Here is a 23,499-nt window from a genome sequence, read left to right as displayed (position 1 = left end):
AGCAGTTCACCTGCCTCAGAATCCCAAAATGCTGGGATTATAGGCATAAGCCATCATACCCAGCCTGATACATTATTTCTTATTTCCTTTTGATATTAATTCAGAAAACATGTGAAAATCTACTATTTTCTAAATAAGGCATAAAAAGCAAACAGTGTAGAAAAGAAGACAGAAACAGAACCAACTATTATAGTCCACTGGAAATAATGTCATAACACAGGTATTCTCAAAATGGTTTGGAATCACAGAGATTTCCCAGTAGAGTACATGTTCCATTTCATCTTCAAAGACAACCAGGAGTTAAACAAGAGAATACAGAAAGAATGCAAAGAATTCCATCCTTGAAAAATGTACTTCCATAAAAATATAGTTCACTAGAGACTGGAAGACAAGATAAAATAAAAAATGATGGCCGGTAGTCTCAGCTACTCGGGGAGGCTGAGGCAGGAGAATTGTTTGAATCCATGAGGTGGAGGTTGCAGTGAGCTAAGACTGTGCCACTCCACTCCAGCCTGGGTGAGAGAAGGAGACTCCATGTCAAAAAAACCAAAAAAATCTGATTAAGGAGCTAATTAAATACTAAAGAGTATGAACATTTATCCCATGAAATGCCATAGAATTGTGCTGCTCAACAGAACTTTCTGCAATGATGGACATATTCTACATTGTTCTGTCCAATACACTTGCCACTAACAACATGTGATTATATTTAGCCCTTAAAATGTGGCTAGTTGGCTGGGTGAAGTGGCTCACACCTGTAATCCCAGCACTTTAGGAGGCCAAGGCAGGCAGATCACTTGAGCTCAAGCGTTCAAGACCAGCTTGGGCAACATGGCAAAACCAAATTTCTATAAAAAATACAATAAATAGCTGGGTGTGGTGGCGTGTGCCTGCAGTCCCACCTACTTGGGAGGCTGAGGTGGGAGGATGGCTTGAGCCCAGGAGGCCGAGGTTGCAGTGAGCTGAGCCAGACCTTGTCTCTAAATAAATAAATAAATAAATAAATAAAAGAAATGCAGCTAGTATATCTAATGGACTGGAATTTTACATTTTATTTTTCATTAACTTTGTTTGTTTGAGACAAGGTCTTGCTCTGTCATGAAGGGTGGAGTGCAGTAATGTGATCATGACACACTGCAGTCTTGATATCCTAGGCTTGAATGATCCTCCCACTTCAGCCTCCCAAACAGCTGGAACTTACAGGCCTGCACTACTATACCCAGTATGTGTATATACATATATATTACACACACACATATATATACACACACATATACCCCCTACACATATATGTGTGTGAATGTTATATTTATATATATATAATATACACATATTATATATATATATATAAAATATATAAATATATAATAATCAGGGTCTCACTATATTGTCCAAGCTGGTCTCAAACTCCTGGACTCAAGAGATCCTCCCACCTTGGCCTCCCAAAGTGCTGGGATTACAAACGTAAGCCACTGTGCCCAGGTAACATAAGTTTTTAAATAGCCACCTGTACCTACTGGCTACCATATTGGACAGTGTAGCAATAAAGGTTTATAAGCACACACATAGTATGATAGATTTACATCTCAGAGGGAACACCATCTGTTCAGTGTTGAAGGTAAACTGAAAGAGAGACAGGTGAAGTGGAGAAAAGTTAGAAACAATAGCACAATAATCTAGTGATGTGAACCTAAACTAATGTAAGGTCAATTGAGCTCACAAAGCAGTAATATAGTCAAGAAATATTTAGCAATTGAAATTGGATGACTGTATGTGAATGGTAAGCAAAAGAGAGACATGGGATGACTTAGGTTTCTAGTTCGAGAAACTGTGTAAATGATGATGTTATTCACCTTATAAAGTGAGTGCAGCAAGATTTGTCCAGGGATAAAAATATTGTTTCAAGCTTAAACTTGAAAACAAGTCTGAATCATCTATCCAGTAAGAAGTTGGCTGGCTATACATGTCTGTAACTCAGAAAGTAATTAACAGCTCAGAGGTGGCCATTAAGGAAAGGAATTTTGGTTGGATCACCCAGGGAACATGGACAGTGAAAGCAGGGCCCAGAAAACACTGTCAGTTGGGAGGTGAAAGTCATTCTCTTCCACAAAAATTCAATGCATCTCGTTGTATTCTAGGAATCAGATTGGGCCTTTAGGGACCAAAGATGAGTAAGATAGAGGCCCTGCTCCCCAGACATTAGCTTGTAGAAGAGTCTGAATTAGGAAGAAGAGTTCATGGAATAAGAAATTCAAGAAGAAGCTGGGCATGAAATACTCAAGGAGGTAAGAAGAAAATCAGAAGAGATGTCTCAGAAGTCAAAGTGAGAACCAGTGCACTGAGTGCTACAGAAAGGGAAAAATATCCATGAAACTGAGACAATGTGCTTATTAATCATCTTCTGCAGGAGTAATTCGAGAGTGGTAGAATTCGAAGCCAGACTACAAAAAGCATAAGAGAGAATGAAAGGCATGGAAATAGGAACATTTCAATGGAAAATCTCTCTCCTGTCCTATGACAAGAGCTTTATTTAGATTCCCTCCTTCATGTCTTCTTAGGTATCTTCCTTTCCCATATCTTCAATATTTCCTTCTGTACTGGCTCCTTCCCCACTAATGGCATTTAAACAAGACTGGATAGTCCATTCTTAAATGGACCCCTTTCTACAGCTCTCATCCAATACTTCTCCCTGCCTGCACAGTTAAGAGTGAAATGAAATATATCCAAGCAGAAAAGGTCAACTGAAAATAGATTCAGTTACAGGGCAAGTTTGTAAAAGATTTATGCTGATTAGAGATAAATATTTAGTCTTCTACAAAAATATAATGGTTTTTGTTATGCTATTAAGTGGCTTTTTAGATGGCTTTGTCTAATAGGAATGATATTTAAGAGCAGCCTTCTCCAAATAGCTTGATCTCTTGCTGCCATATTCCCAAAAGTTCAGTGTATTACCACAAAAAGCAGTGGTACTCCTTCACTAGATAAGCTCCTTGAACACAAATATGATGTCTTTATTATCTTTGAAGCCCTAATATTCAGAAGTTTGAGAGATATAACAGTCATTCGAATTTATCAGAAATAGATTTGTGTGGGCTTAAAGGTGGCCCATATGATAACTTGTCAAGCTACTTCTTTACATAGTCCACATTCAGCATTGTCCTACAAATCTCCTGAGCCAGGGTGTCATACAAGCAAATGACTATTGATGTGGTGAAGCAAAGATCTCCTCAGCTCTTGAGATCACTAGGCAGTGTCTAAGGTGGACAGTATCAGAGCAGGTAGTCTCATACATTTACCCCGTATAGATATCAATGTCTATATGTGGCATTACATGAGCAAGCATTGCTCTGGCCTCAACGCCCCCAACAAACTAGTACATCTCCACTTTTACCTCCCAGAACTGCACACATAACAAATATCACTTAAAAACAGAGCATTCTATTATCACTTCACTTATGATATGATAATCATATCAGGGATTATGATCCCTGACATATCAGTTATGTCATCATCTTGGTATTTTGGCACTTGACCACATAGCAAACTAACTTGACACTTTAAAATATTTTAGGTGTATGAGTAAACATTTTGTGAAGGGAAGTTTCACCTTTGCAAAAAAATATTCATTACTTCAGAACTCGTACTTGTTAAATACATTTCCAAGTTTCTGGGTCTCTTTATATATAAAACATTTGACATACACTGACTAGCTAAATAAATAATGGCAAACCAGGACAATTTACATATGTTAGGAAAACTCCACTTTCCAAGGAGATATAAACAATTATAATGAAAGTTCCATGAAGGCAGGGACTTTCCTTATGCACTACTAACCCTCATCACAGAGCTTAGTAATGGCATGGAATAGGTGGTAAATAGTATTTACTGAATTAGTGACAGTCACTAAATACATAAATGGTTAAATAGTCAAAAGTACTCCTGGTTTTGCTTAAATTAAGTGATGTCTATGGATGTTTTATAATTTTGTAAATAGGGCTGGAACCACAAGACTTCTAGCAGAAAAAGAAAACAACTCATATTCTTAAGTAACCAGACAAAAGAGAAATGGTGATGAAACTCACATGCATAAATCATTAGTGACTTGCTTCACTAAGGTGGAAATATGTGTGACCATATTAACAGACGTTTCTTTAAAATATTACCATTCCCTGACTATGTGTAGCAAATCAGGAAAATCTTTGGATGAAGGAAGGAATGCAGGGAGTTGAGGTAGGAAACAAAATTATTTCACTTTGGCACAAATATGATGATCAATAAATGTTAACTCACTTTTCAAAAAGGTAAAATTTGGAGGTTTAAAATCCAACAAAATCATGTGTTTTAAACAGAAAGGCCCTGGGCATATACTATCCACTTTATTTTTCTCCATAAATAAGCTAGCCATCTTTATGTGCAACATCGCTTTAAATTGGTTACTTTAAATGATCACAGGAAGCAGCATGATGGTCGAACATGTTAGGTAAGTTCCAGCAGAGCTGGGTTTGGGCAGGTCCTATATGTGCACCCTTGGGCAAGTTATTTAACCTTGCTTAGCCTAAATTTCCTCAGTAAGAATGATATTACCTACTTTGAAGGTTTTTGCAAGAATTTCATAATGCACATAAAGTATGTGGCATTATATCTGACACACAAATTATCAATTAACTATCAGCTATTAGGATGAAAAGTAAAAGCTCAAAAATAATCTTTCAGTTACAAAGTATGGTTCTTTGAAAAAACCTAACGTTGTGTCTTAGCGTATAAGGTTGGGTAAGCATTCAAATTAAATTACTATTCTGTATTTCCTATATACTATGTATTAATAGGATCTGCATTTTGATGCCTTTTCATACTTTATGTACTTATCTATGTGATTATTTGGTTAATGCCCCTCTGCTCCTCTAGTATGTAAGTGTTATAGAAGCAGAAATGTTTGTTTTGCTCAAAACTGTATCCCCAGTGCCCAGTACTGGTCAGTTGAATAAATATTGACTGCTTAAATAAAGGCTATCATAATAAATTTCATGCTCATCTCCACCATATGAGCATGAGCACCATATTTTCTTGAAATTGGAGGAGACTTGCTAAAGAGCATAGAAATTTTTTTTTTTTAAGTAGAGGGTTAAACTTTTAAGCATTGATTTCCTTCCAACATATCAAATTGAATAAAAAATGAAAAACCAACAATGACATGGCATGAAAAAGGAAATAATTCCCTGCTTTTAAGGCAAGAATCATTATTCAGTTATGACAAAAATTGCTTTATATAATTACTATACGTGCTAAAACTAACAACCATCTAGATTGATTTCCCCCCACCCCTGCTCCTTGGCCTTACACATTTTACTGTGGAGAGAATGTCCTACTGAGAGGAAGGAAATAAACGTATTAATTGAGATCTTCACATTTCTTTGTTCTGTCAGTAAACAGCAATGATCCTTAAATTTCCAAATCCTTACCACCTACCTGTTCAGCAATATAATACATGAAGAGTGCTCATCCATTAGGCAACTGCTTATTCAGTGCCCATCATATATTGCACATGATGTTTAGCACTGAGGATATAAGGGAGAATAAGATAGACAAGTCTCTTCTCATAGAGATTAAGTGTTCATTTTAGGCAATCTACTTTGTCCCTACATGCATACGTGTATATATATATATATATATATATATATATATATACACACACACATATACATATATATATGCTTTGTATTTCTACAGTGAGAATCTGACTGTTCTTTGGAATGTTTCCAGACTCAAAAAGGAAGTTATTATTACCTACATATTCATTATAAATGAATTAGATGAAAACAAAACTATTTGAAAGTCTCATGTAGTTCAATGTAATAAAATTTTACAAGTAAAATATTTTCTGCATCACCTCAAATCAGTTAAGAAAATAATGATTTTGGCCCATTCTTCTCCCTTGGCACAAATAACTAATTTCAGTGCACTGTCACACACAGTTTGAAAATGGGAGCCAAAATGAGCATTCACCAAGATAATGAAGAAAATCATAATCTGGAAGCAAAAAGTATGAGTTCAGAACACTGCCCAGACATTGTTAGCATAATTCAAGCTTTGGATGCCAGACAGCCAACTAAATGTAGGACTTGGACTGCATGAATATGTTAGATGCTGGTTAAATAATGCACTTTTTATTAGCCATAGTTCAGAATTTGGCTATTAACACACATCATGTTACCGAGTCATCCAATAGGATCATATTGGAAGGACTGTATCTGTCCAAGTTTTACAACATTAATGACAGAAAATCAATGGTAATAAATATGTGTATTTAAAATTATTAAAAAGGTGGAAGCAAAAGAAAAAGAAATGAATATTCCCCCCAAATTATCATTATACCTATCATTTTTATGTATAAGAGATACAACATTCAAGGGGCCATGCATTTTTATAGGAACTATATACAGACAGCAGTAAAAAACAGTTATATAGTGAGGAAAATAATTTGTTTCAATATTCTTTTAATCTTTCTTCATATTAAGAAGAAAGTCTCAGTTTGGTGGTAATATGCTTTTAACACTTAGAGTGTGAGTGCAGATTTGCTAGCCTTTGTGAACCAACAATATCTAGCTCAAATAATATTTCTTACTGCTGTGGTTCTCAAATATTGCTTACAACTGTTGTTTTGGATTTCTTTATATTCTTAAAATTGTTCAGGAACCCAAAATAACTTATATTTATGTGAATTACACATATCAACTTTACCGTATTAATTAAACTTGAGAAAACCTATACTTATCAACTGATTTAAAATAATAGTAAACACATTACAGGTTAACATAACTTTTATGAAAAACAACTATATTTTCAAATATAAATATTTGAAAACGTAAAAAGAATGACATTTAGATTCTTATTTCCAATTCTCTTTAATATCTGGCTTGAGGTGATAGGAGTAGATAAAAAATAGAAACAAAAAATAGGAAATGGATAGATTTTTATCTTCACTTCTGCATTAAATCCTTTGCAATGTGTTGTTTGGTTGAAGCATACAAAGTAATTCCATCTTCACACAGATATAAACTTGGAATGGAAAGAAATATTTTAATAGCCTTTTTATATATGGGTGGTTATTCCTTTATGATACTACTACACCAAAACTTGACAAGCAGTTTCTTAAAGATTACTTGCAATGTGGAATCTGAAACAATACCAATGAACTACTTGTACCCTATAAGCCTGTAACAGAATGTATTATTTTGAAAATAGTTTCAATACTGTAGATGCCCTGAAGAGGTCTAAGTGAAACTCCCACCTGTGTGGTTCCCTGGCCCCCATGTCAAGAACCACTGGCTTACACTATTTTTTAACTAGCCAAGTGATGTTGGTTTTCCATTCATGATAATAACTTGTTTAAAAGGAAACTTTTGCTTTAAATAATCAGTTTAAAGAAATACGTTAAATTACAATACAGAGGGTATTTATGGGAAAAACGTGAATTTTGAAAACAATAAACAAACATAAGCTGCAAACCTACCCTCTACACTTATTTTATAATGAAATAAACTGCTAGACAGCTTTCCCTCACCTTATCTCTTTGCTGGCTTCTCCTAATGGTGAGGTCTTGGCTCCGTATGTCAACTCTTCAGGAAGGTGATTCTCTGCCACTTAGGTGGCAGATTAAAGGGCAATACTAGGAAACACTGATAGTAAGGAAGAACTTTTCTTCTCCTGAATTTTATAAAAATAAAATATCCATAAGCCACCTCTATATTACTATTAATCCACTCAAATATATATTGATTTCCTATTAAGTGGCAGCATTGTACAAATAATTTGTAAGACTCACAAACCTAATAAATAGATATCCTGTCTTTAAAGAGTTTGCATTCTGATTGGCAAAATTTTGACCAGTTAGGTATACAAAAATGTAGACTAGAAAGGTAGAAGTATTACAAGATAGAGTAGTCAAAATTCTAGGGAATAAAGATTATCCTCACTTCAGAGAAAGGGTGCCCTTTGAGGCTGACGTGGGTTGTAGGTCAGATGAAGAGATTTGGAGGTAGGGCACTAATTTATAAACAAAAGGCAGCAATCAGTTATACGTTTAAATTGCCCCAAAGGTAACAGGCCTTTAAGAAAGTCAATGTCATATTCTTAAGCAGGAGTCCCTAATGCTGGGGAAAGGGGAAAGGGTCACAGAAGTCAGCCTTGCTGGAGATCACCGGCCTGCGTATCTCAGGCCCACGGGGGTGCCCCACCGAGGCTTTGCCTCACCTGACCGTCCTGACCACGAAGTACACCAGCACCGCGCCGCTCACCACCATCAACACGGTTAGGGCCCGCTGGGTCATGGGCTTGTCGCCAGGGTTGGGGCTCACAGCAAGGCCGCCACCCACCGAGCCTTCCCCGGCCTTCCCTCCGTGATCGTCCGCCTCAAGCCCGGCCACAGGGCTGCTGCCATTGCCTCTCTCGGAGCCCCGCGGCCCCGCAGCTTCAGCCAGACCACGGCCCGGCTGCTGGGCAAGGGTAGGGCCCGGTGGCAGCGGCGGCAATGTCCGTGGTCTAGGGTCAGGAGGCCCAGGACCTGGCGCGGCCTCGGCTGCCTGCAGCAGGACTGCCAGGGGCCCGCTTAGTTCAGGCAGCAACAGCAGGAGGAGGACGGAAGCCAAGAGGTGGCTGAGACAGCAGCAGCACTGCAAGGCCTTCATCGTTCCCGGACCGCTCTCTCACCACCCGGGAGCCGCCGGGCCCGCCACGCTGGCTCCAAGAGGGACCATAGGCGCGGTGGAGAATGCAGCAGAGGTGACCAAACGCCAGGGAGAGGCCCGGTCGTGGCAGGTGGCGGAGGCTACAGCAGTGGCAGCTGCCTGGAGAACCGGAAGTTCGTACATCTCAGCGGCCACTGCTGCTAAGGACGCCTTCGGTTGCTAACTTGTAGCGGCGGGATGCACTTGGTGACGTCAGAGGCCTAGCGCCCAGTGCGCACGCGCACTTGTGTAAAAAGCGAGGACGTGAGCGTTCTGGAAGCTTTGCTCTTTTCACTGTTAGTGAGGAGCGGTCAAGGATGCGTATTAAGAAAGTAAGTAGACAAAAAGAGATTGTGTAAAATGTACAGCAACTCTCTCATGCAGGAACCCTGAGAGATTGGAAACTCATAATCTGAATTCATTTGTGTCAAACTGCAATAACACATTTAATCTGTAAGCCAGAAGGGCTTAGTTTTCCTTAACTTGATTACAAGCTTTAAGCAGGCTTTTTCCCTGCCTGTGGGTCCCTGACCTCCCTTTCTAAAAAGCATTTGCTTGTAATGAGTTCATGTCCTTCGTAGGGACATGGATGAAGCTGGAAACCATCATTCTGAGCAAACTATCAGAAGGACAGAAAACCAAACACCGCATGTTCTCACTCATAGGTAGGAATTGAACAATGAGAACACTTGGACACAGGACGGGGAACATCACACACCGGGGCCTGTCGTGGAGTGGGGGGAAGGGAGGAGGGATAACATTAGGAGATATACCTAATGTAAATGACGAGTTAATGGGTGCAGCACAGCAACATGGCACATGTATACATATGTAACAAACCTGCACGTTGTGCACATGTACCCTAGAACTTAAAGTATATTTAAAAAAATTACTTTAGAAAACTTTACCATTGTAAGTTATTTCTCTTCCCTTTTCAGATGTAAATATTTTTTAAAGCTTCTGGCCAGTTTTGTAATTGAAAACTATCTCAAGGGTATGGAAAGCCATCATGCCTTTGAAATGTAATCAGCAAGGAAGATAGTGGGCCATCTCTTATTTTGTTTGAGAGGATAGGAGCCTAACTGTTGTAGGCTTCTCTCTTCAAGTTGTAAAACCACCTCCTGTCATGGAGGAGAAAATTTACTTTTCCTTTGGGTAAAGTCAATCAGCAAACTCTGGTGGCCGGTGATCTTCCAAAATAGCTCTTAATAACTCTCCACTCCTTTTTTTCTTTTAGAGGAGTTGAGATTAGGAGAGTTTTATCCCCTTTCCCAACAGCAGTAGTCTTCAATAATGTCTTCCTTGCCTGTTTGACTTCAGTAATATGGAACTTCAATTTGTGCAGATAACTAGAAGTGGCCGCATGATGTACCTCTCACCAATGAGATGCCTGTCAAGGGTATACGTGGGTCTTTTGAGTAAGTTATTGTTTTCATTGCTAAAACAGAGACAGATACAGATAGATATATACAGAGAGAGAGCCAGAAACACACACACACACGCATATACACACCTACATCTCTCATTATTCCTTTCCCCCCTTCCACTTGCCTGCCCTCTCTGCACAGTAAGTTCTGGCCCTAACCTTGAAAAGAATATGACCCAGATAGCCCTCTGATCCTAGTAGACTGTGGGATATCTGGCGTAAACTATAGCTAAACCTATAGCCTGGCACCAAATGCAGCCAAGGTTAGCTTAAGTTAGTCAACCGCAGCTTGACCAAAGACGTGAAAAATAAATCCTTATTTGCTGTATGCCACTGATATTTCTATGGTTATTGGTTATGCCACATTATTCTAGCAATAGTTGATTAAGAAGCTAGAATCAAATCATGGTATTAATTAGGAGAATATAATAATGTGGCAGTTAATAATCTATCTCTGCTACTAGACTGCCAGAGTTCAATATCCAGCTCTGTTGTTTATAATCATGTGAATTTTGGTCAAATCAATTACTCTGTGTCTCAGTTTCTCCCATTGTAAAATAAGAAAAATTATGGGGTATTTTTCATTTAATGTTTGATAGCATAATATCTGGTACATACTAGGTACTCAACTAGTATTCACAATCATTATTCAATACAAGAATGAAGAGTTCAGATTTTATTCAGCAGCCCAATAGTATTTAAGTATATTTCCATGAAACATAGTTGTTCTGTCAGCTGTGTTACTGCATTCCTTAATAAACTAGAATTATGTTGGTCTTTTCCCAGTATGCAGATGAATTTAACCTGATACAAATTTCTCATTCTGAGATTTTTTTTCCCTTATTTATGTTTTTTTTTTTTTTTTTTTTAAATATCCTGTGCTTGGTACAACTTGTTTGCAGGCCAATTGATAACAAGTAAATGAACAAGTATATTAAAATTAAGAGAAAAATTCATAAACAACCAATTTTACTTAGTTTGAAAGATTGTATTTTACATAGATATTTGTGCTCAAAATTGTAACTTTCTATTGCACAAACAAAACACAGTATCTTCTCCTAGGAAAATTTTTGTTCATTCCTATGACACATTTCAAGATGTCATTATATAATGATGTTTTACAAACAATATGGTATTCTAAAAAGAGCACGGTAACTTCCAGGTATGTTGCCTGCTTAAGATCACTTTTGTTGAGAATTGAGTATCTCTGAAAAATCTGATTTTGTTTTTGTTGTTGTTGTTTAGTTGGTTGGTTGCTATATCAAGAGAGATCTGCACTTAAAAAGTTTATCCTGGCAGTAATATAGCCAGTATAAGTGAAGGTAGAAAGTGCTGGGCACCAAGCAGGTTACTATATAGTCCTAGGGCTATAGAGGCCTATAGGATTGGATTAATGGGAAAAAAGTTAGGGAAATGGACAGGATATGACAATATCTGGATGCAGGTAGTAAGGGAAAGGAAAGAGATTCTTAAATTTCGGTGTACATGAAAATCACTCTGAGAGCTTGTTAAAAATGCCTATATAGTCCATGTCTCCACTTCCAAAAATTCTGTCCAGAATTTCTAAAATAGTGATCTAGAATCTCCAATTTTAACAAATTCCCTTTCTTATTCTGTTTTGGGTGATTGAGAGCTGCATTTTGAGAAACATTAGAACATAGCTTTCCCTAATCATTTGGAAACATTAGTTTGATTCTAAGATTTCAGAATCATTTAGCTCTTTGCATGTCCCAGTTACTGCCAAGGACTGCTGCAGATGGGAATATGGGGTAACGAATGATACCAACGTTTTATGCCTGCACATCTGGGAGAATAATAATGCCATTAATCAAGATGAAGAAAACGACAAAATCAGATTTTGGAAGGAAGGAAAGATAATGCACATTTTCTTGTTTGTCTTTCCTTTTTTTTTCTTTTGACAAGTTGAATGTTGACTTTTTTGGGAGGTGGCATTAAATACTAACTCTATTCTATTTTTTGGGAGAGGCATTAAATACTAACTCTATTCCATTTATAATGTGGAATGAAGTTCTGAGTAAGGAAGATGGGAAATCAAAAGGGCATTTTATTACTGATAAATGCCATTTGGAAGCTGACACTAGGGTGTACCACAAATGGGCTTCTTTACACTGAAACTCAACATTAAGGTGCCTAATCCTTGCAGTTCTGCCAGCCAGAAGCAACTGCCTTACCCTGCTCCTTGAAAGCAGCTAAGAGACAGACTATCCTGTCCACTCTACTTAAAACAGCAGTTTACAAAATTTGTAGTATAGATCTTGTATGTTTCATTTATAACACACACTTAAGATTCCAAAATTAGTGTGATTATTTTTACCACTTGAACCTAAGTTCTATGAAGCAAGGGTCAGTCTCATTTATTTACTACTCAATACTCAGAATTTAGCACAGTGCTAAAACAGAGTATATCAGAAAAGACAAAGGAGGGCATTACATAATGGTAAAGAGTTTAATTTAACAGGAAGAGCTAACTATGCTAAATATACATGCACCCAATACAGGAGGACCTAGATTTACAAAGCAAGTTCTTAGAGACCTACATAGAGACTTAGAATCCCACACAATAGTAGTGGGAGAATTTAACACCCCATTGACAATATTAGACAGATCATCAAGATGTAAAATTAACAAAGATATTAAGGACCTGAACTCAGCTCTGAATCAAGTGGACCTGATAGATATCTACAGAACTCTCCATCCCAAAACAACAGAACATAACATTCTTCTCATTGCCACATGACACTTACTCTAAAATTGATCAAATAATCAGAAGTAAAATACTTCTCAGCAAATGCAAAGGAACTTAAATCGTAACAGTCTATTAGACCACAGTGCATTCAAGTTAGAACTGAAGATTAAGAAATTTGCTCAAAACCACACAACTACATGGAAATTAAACAAACTGCTCCTGAATGACTCTTGGGGAAATAGTGAAATTAAAGCTACAATCAAGAAGTTATTTGAAACTAAAGAGAACAAAGAGAAAACATACCAGAATCTCTGCGACTCAGCTAAAGCAGTGTTAAGAGGGAACTTCATAGCGCTAAATGAACACATCAGAAAGCTAGAAAGATCTCACGTTAACAACCTAACATCTCAACTAAAAGCACTAGGGAGCCAAGAGCAAACAAATCCCAAAGCTAGCAGAAGACAAGAAATGACCAAGATCAGAGCTGAACTGAAGAAGATAGAGACACAAAATGCTCTTAAACAAACCAATGAATCCAGGAACTAGTTTTCTGAAGAAAGTAATAAAATAGACTGCTAGCTAGACTAATAAAGAAGAAAAGAGAGAAGTATCAAAAAAACACAACCAGAAATGATAAGGGGGGTATTACTACTGACCCCACAGAAATACAACCATCAGAGAATACTATAAACACGTCTATGCACATAAACTAGAAAATCTCAAAGAAATGGATAAATTTCTAGACACATACACCCTCCCAAGACTGAACCAGGAAGAACTTGAATCCCAAAATAGACCAATACTGCACAGCAAAAAGCTTATCCACCACGATCCAGTTGGCTTCACCTCTGGAATGCAAGGTTGGTTCAACATATGCAAATCAATAAATGCAATTAATCACATAAATAGAACTAAAAGCAAAAACCACATGATTATCTCAATAGATGCAGAAAGGCCTTTAATAAAATTCAACATCCCATTATGTTAAAAACTCTCAATAAACTAGATATTGAAGGAAGATGCCTTGAAATAATAATAGCCATTTATAACAAACTCACAGCCAATATCATACTGAATGGATAAAAGCTGGAAGCATTCCCCTTGAAAGCCAGCAAAAGGCAAGGATGCCCTCTGTCACCACTCCTATTTAACAGAGTATTGGAAGTTCTGGCCAGGGCAATTAGGCAAGAGAAAGAAAGAAAGGTATTCAAATAGGAAGAGAGGAAGTCAAATTATCTTTGTTTGAAGATCACATGATTCTGTATCTAGAAAGCTCTATAGTCTCAGCAACAAAGCTTCTTACACTGATAAGCAACTTCAGAAAAGTCTCAGGATACAAAATCAATGCAAAAATTGTTAGCATTTGTATACATTAACAACAGTCAAGCAGAGAGCCAAATCAGGAGTGAACTCCATTCACAATTGCCACAAAAAGAGTAAAATACCTAGGAATACAGCTAACAAGGGAAGGGAAGGACTTCTTCAAGGAGAAACAAAACCACTGCTCAAATCAGGGAGGACACAAACAAATGGAAAAATATTCCATGCTTATGGATAGGAAGAATCAATATTGCAAAAATGGCCATACTGCTGAAAGTAATTTATAGATTCAATGCTAATTCTATTAAACTACCACTGACATTCTTCACAGAATTTAAAAAAAACTGTTTTAAAATTCATATGGTATGAAAAGGAACCTGAATAGCCAAAACAATCCTAAGCAAAAAGAACAAAGGTGGATGCATCACACTGCCCAACTTCAAACTATACTACAAGGCTACAGTAACCAAATCAGAGTGGTACTGGTATAAAAACAGATGCATAGAGCAATGGAACAGAATAGAGAACTCAGAAATAAGGTCACACACCTATAACCATTTGATCTTTGGCAAACCTGACAAAAACAAGCAATGGGGAAAAAATTTCCTATTTAATAAATGGTGCTGGGAGAACTGGCTAGCCATATGCAGAAAATCGAAACTGGACCCCTTCCTTACACCATATACAAAAATTAACTCAAGATTGATTAAAGACTTAAATGTAAAACAATACTATGCAAACCTGAGAAGAAAATCTAGGCAGTACCAGTAAGGACAAAGGCATGGGCAAACATTTCATGATGAAAATGCCAAAAGCAATTGCAACCAAAGCAAAAATTGAGAAATGAGATCTAATTAAGCTAAACAGCTTCTGCACAGCAAAAGAAACTATCATCAGAGTGAACAGACAACCTACAGAATGGGAGAAAATTTTTGCAATCTGTCCATCTGACAAAGGTCTAATACACAGAGTCTGCAACGAACTTAAGTTTACAAGAAAAAATAACCCCATTAAAAAGTGGACAAAGGACGTAAACAGACTCTCATAAGACATACCTATGGCCAACAGTCATATAAAAAAAGCTCAACATCACTGATCATCAGAGAAATGCAAATCAAAACCACAATGAGATACCAACTCATGCCAGTAAAAATGGCTGTTACTAAAAAGTCAAAAAAAACAGATGCTGAGGAGGTTGCAGAGTATTGGAAGTTCTGGACAGGGCAATCAGGCAAGAGAAAGAAATAAAGGGTATTTTATTTCTGTGTAAAAGGAACAGTATAAAAGGAATACTTTTACACTGTTTGTGGGAGTGTAAATTAGTTCAACCATTGTGGAAGACAGTATTATGATTCCTCAGAGACCTACAGGCAGAAATATCATTTGACTCAGCATTCCCGTTACTGGGTATATACTCAAAGGAATATAAATCATTCTTGTTGTAAGGATACATGCATGTGTGTGTTCATTGCAGGACTATTCACAATAGCAAAGAAATGGAATCATCCTAAATGCCCACCAATGATAGACTGGATAAAGAAAATATGGTACATATATACCATGGAATAGTATACAGCCATAACAAGAAAACATATCATGTCCTTTGCAGGGACACAGATGGAGCTGGAAGACATCATCCTTAGCAAACTAATGCAGGGACAGAAAAGGAAACACCACATGTTCTCATAAGTGGGAGCTGACTGATGAGAACACATGGACACATCGGGGGAATAACACACACTGGGGCCTGTGGGAGGGGCGGTGTTGTGGAGAGGAAGAGCATCAGGAAGAATAGCTAATGGATGCTGGGCTTAATACCTAGGTGATGGGATGATTTGTGCAGCAAACCACCATGGCATACGTTTACCTCTAACAAATCTGCACTCCTCCACATGTACCCCTGAACTTGAAAGTTAAAGAAAAAAAAGATAAAGAAATTAAAGGAACATTCAAACAACAAGAAAAACAACAGCAAAAAGAGTAGTAGTGAATGATTCCTTCTGTTTTATCAAGACAGAAATCTTTCCAAAGACACAGTTAAGCCCAGACCTCAAGAGATTTTTGGAAATTGACCAAAATAAACTTACCTTTTGATGATCATAAGTTCATATTTCTTGTATTCTGCTAATGAAATAATAATATAATCATATATTTGACATTCCCAATGAATGTATAAGCACATTTAAATCATTTTCTGAATATTATTTTATATTGAATTACTTTTATTCTCTGACCCTAGATATTCAAATATATTTCCTTCAGAAATCCCACTATTATAAACAAACTGTGAATTTCACATTTTTGATCTTTTAAAAAATATTTTTAATTTTTAATTTTCATAGATTAAGGGGTACAAGTACAGTTGTGTTCTATAGATGTATTGTGTAGAGGTGAAGTTTGGGCTTTTAGTTTACCCATCACCCGAGTAGTGTACTAGTGTACATTATACCCAATAGGTAGTATTTCATTATACCCAATAGGTAGTATTTCAATCATCACCACCCTTCCTCTTCCACCTTTCGTTGTCTTCAATGTCTATTATTCCACACTGTATGTCCGTGTATACCCATTGTTTAGCTTCCACTTGTAAGTGAGAACATGCAATTATTCCCTTTCTGTATCTGAGTGATTGCCCTAAGGATAATGACCTCTAGTACCATCTTTGATGCAAAATACATTATTTTGTTCTTTTTTTAATGACTGAGTGGTATTCTATGGCATACAGGCACACACACACACCCCACATATCACATTTTCAGGTGTCAACTTAGAGCTTTTCTGATGTGGCCAGAAAGTGGGGCAGACTGCCTTATGACTATGAGAGTATAGGTGTGAAGCAGCTACCATACTCTTAGAGGTTACTGGGGATATTCATGTAGTGCTCAACACAGATTTGATCAATTGAAAGTATGAATAAATGAATTAATGAATCACATCAAACACACAACATATTTTAAAAATGTTTATCAAAAAGCTTAGAATAATACATTCTTAGAATGGAGATTACTTTTTCCCTAGTGACAAGTAAAATAATTTTTAACATAGTGTCTTGTGATCAGCATCATTCTTGAATACTTGCCTTTTGTTTTCTCCCATCCCATATGTTTGTCTTGGCTTCAGATTAATCAGGAAGCCTTTAAATTACAGAGTTTGCTTTTCATCTTTCTTCTGTGAGAGAATAAGTAGTTATGTTTAGTGTATGTTTCTAGGATTGGTGTATTTATTTGTATCCTCTAGTGATTCATGTTTAACAGAGATATTTTTAAACAAAACATAGGAACAATGTGGATATTAACACTGGAATTCCCAGTTTCTACTTCCCTTAACATATTTTCTGTAATTGAGTGATATTTTCTTACATGTATCTAATAAGACATAATAAAAAATTGTATTCACAGTTATTTACATATTCTGTAAATTTTTCAAAGCTCTTTTTAAAAAAATTAATTGAAAATTATACATATTTATAGGGTACAATGTGATGTGTTGATACATGTATACATTGTGTAATGATCAAATCAGGGTAATTAGCTTATTAATCACCTCAAACATTTATTTTTGTGTGTGTGGTGGGAACATTCAAATTTCTCTCTTCTAGCTATGCAGAGATATTCAAAATTACAACTAGAAAGAATAAGTTCTGGTGTTCTGTTGCACAGTGGGGTGACTATAGTTAACAGTATTGTACTGTAAATCAAATCTCTTTCTTGAGGTTGCAGTGCACTAGGCTAGGATGTTGGCCAAGAGTAGCATATGTATCTTCAATTTCAACCTAAGTAAAAAAAAATAAATAAGAAGAAGCATACCAAGAGGCAATGGCAAATTGAATAAGCAGGTCAATGATGCTGGGTAAACATCTCAACTACACTATGAGCTTGGGGAATGTTTTGTGTGCTGATGAGAAGAATGCATATTCTGCAATTCTTGGGTGGAGTGTTCTCTGAATATCTGTTAGATCCATTTGTTCTAGAGTGCAATTTAAGTTCATTATTTCTTTGTTGACTTTCTGCCTTGATGATTTGTTTAGTGCTTTCAGTGGAGTGCTGAAGTATTCCACTAATATTGTGTTTCTATCTATCTCTTTTTTTAGATATAGTGGTAATTGCTTTATGAATCTGGGAGCTCCAGACCTAGGTGCATATATATTTAGAATTGTTATCTCTTCTTGTTGAATTCATCCTTTCATCATTATATAATGATGTTTGTTGTCTTTTTTTTAAGTAAATATTTAATTTTTTTATTTCAGTAGGTTTTTGGGGAACAGGTGGTGTTTGATTACATGAATAAGTTATTTAGTGGTGATTTCTGAGATTTTGGTACACCCATCAACCAAGCAGTGTACACTGTACACAATTTGTAGTCTTTTCTCCCCCCCCACCCCACTCTTTCCCCTACATCTCCAAAGTAAGTCCAATATATCCTTTTTATGTCTTTGCATCCTCATAGCTTAATTCCCACATTTGAGTGGGAACATATGATGTTTGGTTTTCCATTCCTGAGTTACTTCACTTAAAATAATAGTCTCCAATTCCATCCAGGTTGCTGCAGATGCCATTATTTCATTCCCCTTTATGGCTGAGTAGTATTCCATGGTGTGTGTGTGTGTTTGTGTGTGTGTGTGTGTATATATATATACACACACACATATTATATATATCTCACATTTTGTTTATCCACTCATTGATTGATGGGCATTTGGACTGCTTCCATATTTTTGCAGTTGCAAATTGTGCTGCTATATAAATGCATGTGCAAGTATTTTCTTTTTTTTTTTTTTTGTATAATGATTTCTTTTCCTCTGGGTAGATACCTAGTAGCGAGATTACTGGATCAAATGGTAGATCTACTTTTAGTTCTTTAAGGAATCTGCACAGTTTTCCATACTGGTTGTACTAGTTTACATTCCCACCAACAGTGTAAAAGTGTTTTCTTTTCACTGAATCCACGCTAACACCTCTTATTTTTTGATTTTTTGAATGATAACCATTCTTGCAGGAGTGAGGTGGTATCACATTGTGGATTTGATTTGCATTTCCCTGATAATTAATGAGGTTAAGCATTTTTCCATATAGTTGTGGGTCATTTGTGTATCTTCTTTTGAGAATTGTCTATTTATGTCCTTAGCCCACTTTTTTGATGGGATTTTTTTTTTTCTTGCCGATTTGTTTGAGGTCTTTGTAGTTTCTGGATATTAGTCCTTTGTCAGATGTACAGATTGTGAAGATTTTCTCCCACTGTGTGAGTTGCCTACTAATTCTGCTGATTATTTCTTTTGCTGTGCAGAAGCTTTTTAGTTCAATTAAGTCTCATCTATTTATCTTACTTTTTGTTGCATTTGCTTTTGTTTCTTGGTCATGAAGTCTTCATTCTTTTTGCTTAGTCTTTCTTTGGCTATATGGGCTCTTTTTTGGTGCTGTATGAATTTAAGGATATTTTCTTTGTAGTTCTGTAAAGAATTATGGTGGTATTTTGATGAGAATTGTATTGAATTTGTAGATTGCTTTTGGCAGTATGATCATTTTTACAATATTGATTCTACCCATCTGTGAGCATGGGGTGTATTACCATTTTTTTGTGTCATCTATGATTTTTTCAGCAGTGTTTTATAGTTTTCCTTGTAGACGTCTTCCCTGTACTTGGTTAGGTATATTCCTAAGTATTTTTTTTTTTTTGCAAGTATTGTGAAAGTGGATGAGTTGCTGATTGTATTCTCAGCTTGGTCACTGTTGGTGTGTAGCAGAGATACTCATTTGTAGTTCATTAATTTTGTACCCTGCAACTTTGCTGAATTCATTTACCAATTCTAGGAGATTTTTGGATGAGTCTTTAGGGTTTTCTAGGTTACAATCATAACATCAAGCAACAGCAACAGTTCGACTTTCTGTTTATCGATTTGGATGCCCTTTATTTCTTTACCTTGTTTGAATGCTCTGGCTAGGACTTCCAATAGTATGTTGAATAGGAATGGTGAAAGTGGGCATCCTTGTCTTGTTCCAGTTTTGGGGGGAATGCTTTCAACTGTTTGCCATTCGGTATAATGTTGGCTGTGGGTTTGTCATAGATGGCTTTTATTACCTTAAGATTTGTCCCTTCTATGTCAATTTTGCTGAGGGTTTGAATCATAAATGGATGCTGGATTTGGTCAAATGCTTTTTCCACATCTATTATCATGTGATTTTTGTTTCTAATTTTGTTTATGTGATGTATCACATTTATTGACTTCCATACGTTAAACCATCCCTGCATCCCTGGTATGAAACCCACTTGATCTTGGTAGATTATCTTTTTGATATGCTGTTGGATTCAGTTCTCTAGTATTTTGTTAAGGATTTTTGCATCTACGCTCATCAAGGATATTGGTCTGTAGTTTCCTTTTTTTGTTACGTTCTTCCCTGGTTTTAGTATTTGGGTAATACTGGCTTCATAGAATGATTTAGGGAGGATTCCATCTTTTTGTATTTTTTGGAATAGTGTGAATAGGATTGGTACCAATTCTTCTTTGAATGCCTGATAGAATGCAGCTGTGAATCCATCTGGTCCTGGGCTGTTTTTGGGGTTGGCAGTTTTTAAATTACCATTTCAGTCTCGCCACTTCTTGTTGTAGGTCTGTTCAGAGATTCTATGTCTTCCTGGTTTAATCTGGGAGGGTTGTATATTTCCAGGAATTTATCTATCTCCTCTGGGTTTTCTAGTTTATGCGCATAAAGATGTTCATAGTAGCCTTGAATAATCTTTTGTATTTCCGTGGTGTCAGTTGTAATATCTTCCATTCCATTTCTTATTTTATTTATTTATGTATTTATGTATTTATTTATATTTTGAGAAAGAGTCTTGCTCTGTCACCCAGGCTGGAGCGCAGTGGTGTGATCTTGGCTCACTGCAACCTCTGCCTCCAGGGTTCAAGCAATTTTCCTGCCTCAGCCTATTGAGTAGCTGGGATTACAGGCTTGCACCAGTATGCCCAGCTAATTTTTGTATCTTTGGTAGAGACAGGGTTTCACCATGTTGGCCAGGCTGGTCTTGAACTCCTGACCTCAAGTGATCCACCCACCTCAGCCTCCCAAAGTGCTGGGATTACAGGCATGAACCACCACACCCAGCCCCATTTCATTTCCAATTGGGCTTATTTGGATCTTCTCTTTTCTTTTCTTGGTTAATTTCGCTAATTGTTTGTCAATTTTATTTATCTTTTCAAAGAACCAGCTTTTTGTTCCATTTATCTTTTGTATTGTTTTTGCTTGTGTGTTTGTTCCAATTTCATTTAGTTCTGCTCTGATCTTTATCACTTCTTTTATTCTGCTGGTTTTGGGTTTGTATTGTTCTTGTTTCTCCAGTTCTGTGACGGTGACCTTAGAGTGTCTATTTGTGCTTTTTCAGACTTTCTGATGTAGGCATTTAATGCTGTGAACTTTCCTCTTAGCACTGCATTTGCTGTATCCCAGAGGTTTTGGTAGTTTGTGTCACTATTATCGTTCAGTTCAAAGAATTTTTAGATTTCCATCTTGATTTTATTATTTACCCAATGATCATTCAGAGGCAGGTTATTTAATTTTCATGTATTTGCATGGTTTTGAGAGTTCCTTTTGGAGTTGATTTCTAATTTTATTCCACTGTGGTCTGGGAGAGTACTTGATACAATTTCGATTTTTTTAAATTGTAGTGCTGGCTTGGTAGTGTCAAATTCTCTTAGCATTTGTTTGTCTGGAAAAGACTGTATCTTTCCTTCATTTAATCAAGCTTAGTTTCTCTGGATACATAATTCTTGCCTGATAGTTATTTTGTATAAGGAGGCTAAAAATAGTACCCCAATCTCTTCTAGCTTGTTGGGTTTCTCCTAAGAAATCTGCTGTTAATCTGATAGGTATTCCTTTATAGGTTACCTGATGCTATTGCCTCACAGCTCTTAATATTGTTTCCTTTGTCTTGACTTTAGATAACCTTATGACTGTGTGCCTAGGCAATGATCTCTTGGCAAGGGATTTACCAGGTGTTCTTTGAGCTTCTTGTATTTGTATGTCTAGATCTCTAGCAAGGCTGGGGAAGTTGTCATTGATAATTCCCTCAAATATGTTTTCCAAACTTTCAGATTTCTCTTCTTCCTCAGGAACACCAGTTATTCTCAGGTTTGGACTTTTAACATAGTTCCAGACTTCTTGGAGGCTTTGTTCATTTTTTATTCTTTTTTCTTTGTCTTTGATGGATTGGGTTAATTCAAAAGCTTTGTCTTTGAGCTCTGAAGTTCTTTCTTCCACTTGTTTGATTCTGTTGCTGAGACTTTCCAGTGTATTTTCCAATTTTCTGTGTCCTTGATTTCCAGAAGTTGTGGTTGTATTTTATTAATGCTGTCTATCTCACTGAAGAACTTTCCTTTCATATCATATATCATCTTTTTGATTTATTTAAGTTGGACTTCACTTTTCCCTGATGCCTCCTTGATTAGCTTTATAATCAACCTTTTGAATTCTATTTCTGACAATTCAGAGATTTTTGCCTTGGTTTGGATCTATTGCCGGTTAGCTGGTATGATCTTTTGAGGGCGTTAAAGAACTTTGTTTTGTCATACTACCAGAATTGCTTCTCTGGTTCCTTCTCATTTGGGTAGACTATGTCAGAGGGAAGATCTGGGATTCAAGGGCTGCTGTTTAGATTATTTTGCCCCATGGGCTGCACCCTTTATGTAGTGTTCTCTCCCCTCTCCTAGGAATGGGGCTTCCTGAGAGCTGAACTGTCATAATTATTTTTGCTCTACTGGGCTCCAAGTTGGTACTGGGGAGTGTCTGCAGAGTCCTGTGATGTGATCCATCTTCAGGTCTTGTAGCCATGAATACCAGCACATGCCGCAGTGGACCTAGCAGGGGAATGAAGTGGACTCTGTGAGGGTCCTTGGTTATATTTTTGTTTGGTGCGCTGGTTTTGTGTTGATTGGGCTCCTGCCAGGAGGTGGTGCTTTCAGGAGTGCATCAGCTGCAGTCCTATAGGGAGGATGCAAACTTGCCCTAGGGACACTTGGTTAAGTGTTCAGGTTTGCCAGGTGGTGGGCAGTGCAGTAGAGCTCCTGAGAGATTATGACCATTGTCTTTGGCTACCAGGGCTGGTAGAGAAAGACCACCAGGTGGGGGTAGGGATAGGCATGTCTGAGCTCAGAGGCTCTGACATGCTGCTGTTTGTCCAAGTGCGAGCTGCAAGCTAGTCCTGCCTTTTACCCTTTGTTGTCTCTTTTTGTTATTGCTTTAAAATCAATTTTATCTAAGAATAGCTACTCCTGCTCAGTTTTGGTTTCTATCTGCATGAAATATCTTCCCCCCCCCATTTACTTTGACTCT

At 37.0% G+C, this 23,499-nt stretch overlaps 1 protein-coding gene and 1 long non-coding RNA gene across 2 annotated transcripts in view; one reads left to right on the top strand and one right to left on the bottom strand.

The window, feature by feature from the left end:
- The window catches only part of FAM174A (family with sequence similarity 174 member A), a 49,440-nt gene extending 40,530 nt beyond the window's left edge, over window positions 1-8,910 (bottom strand). Inside the window, exon 1 of the mRNA XM_054488513.2 lies at window positions 8,251-8,910. Coding sequence (XP_054344488.1) covers window positions 8,251-8,684 — 434 coding nt within the window. The 5' untranslated portion in view covers window positions 8,685-8,910. The remainder of the gene's footprint in view (window positions 1-8,250) is intronic.
- A 40-nt stretch (window positions 8,911-8,950) lies between these two features.
- LOC129036871 (uncharacterized) overlaps window positions 8,951-23,499 on the top strand; it is a 103,131-nt gene continuing 88,582 nt past the window's right edge. The window contains exons 1-2 of the long non-coding RNA XR_008502673.1: window positions 8,951-9,055; window positions 10,069-10,141. This is a non-coding gene — a long non-coding RNA (uncharacterized LOC129036871). The remainder of the gene's footprint in view (window positions 9,056-10,068; window positions 10,142-23,499) is intronic.

The sequence above is a fragment of the Pongo pygmaeus genome, chromosome 4, assembly GCF_028885625.2.
Source record: "Pongo pygmaeus isolate AG05252 chromosome 4, NHGRI_mPonPyg2-v2.0_pri, whole genome shotgun sequence".
NCBI classification, from domain to species: domain Eukaryota; kingdom Metazoa; phylum Chordata; class Mammalia; order Primates; family Hominidae; genus Pongo; species Pongo pygmaeus.
The sequence above is the reverse complement of the archived record's forward strand: the minus strand, read 5'-3'. Positions and strand labels throughout refer to the sequence as shown.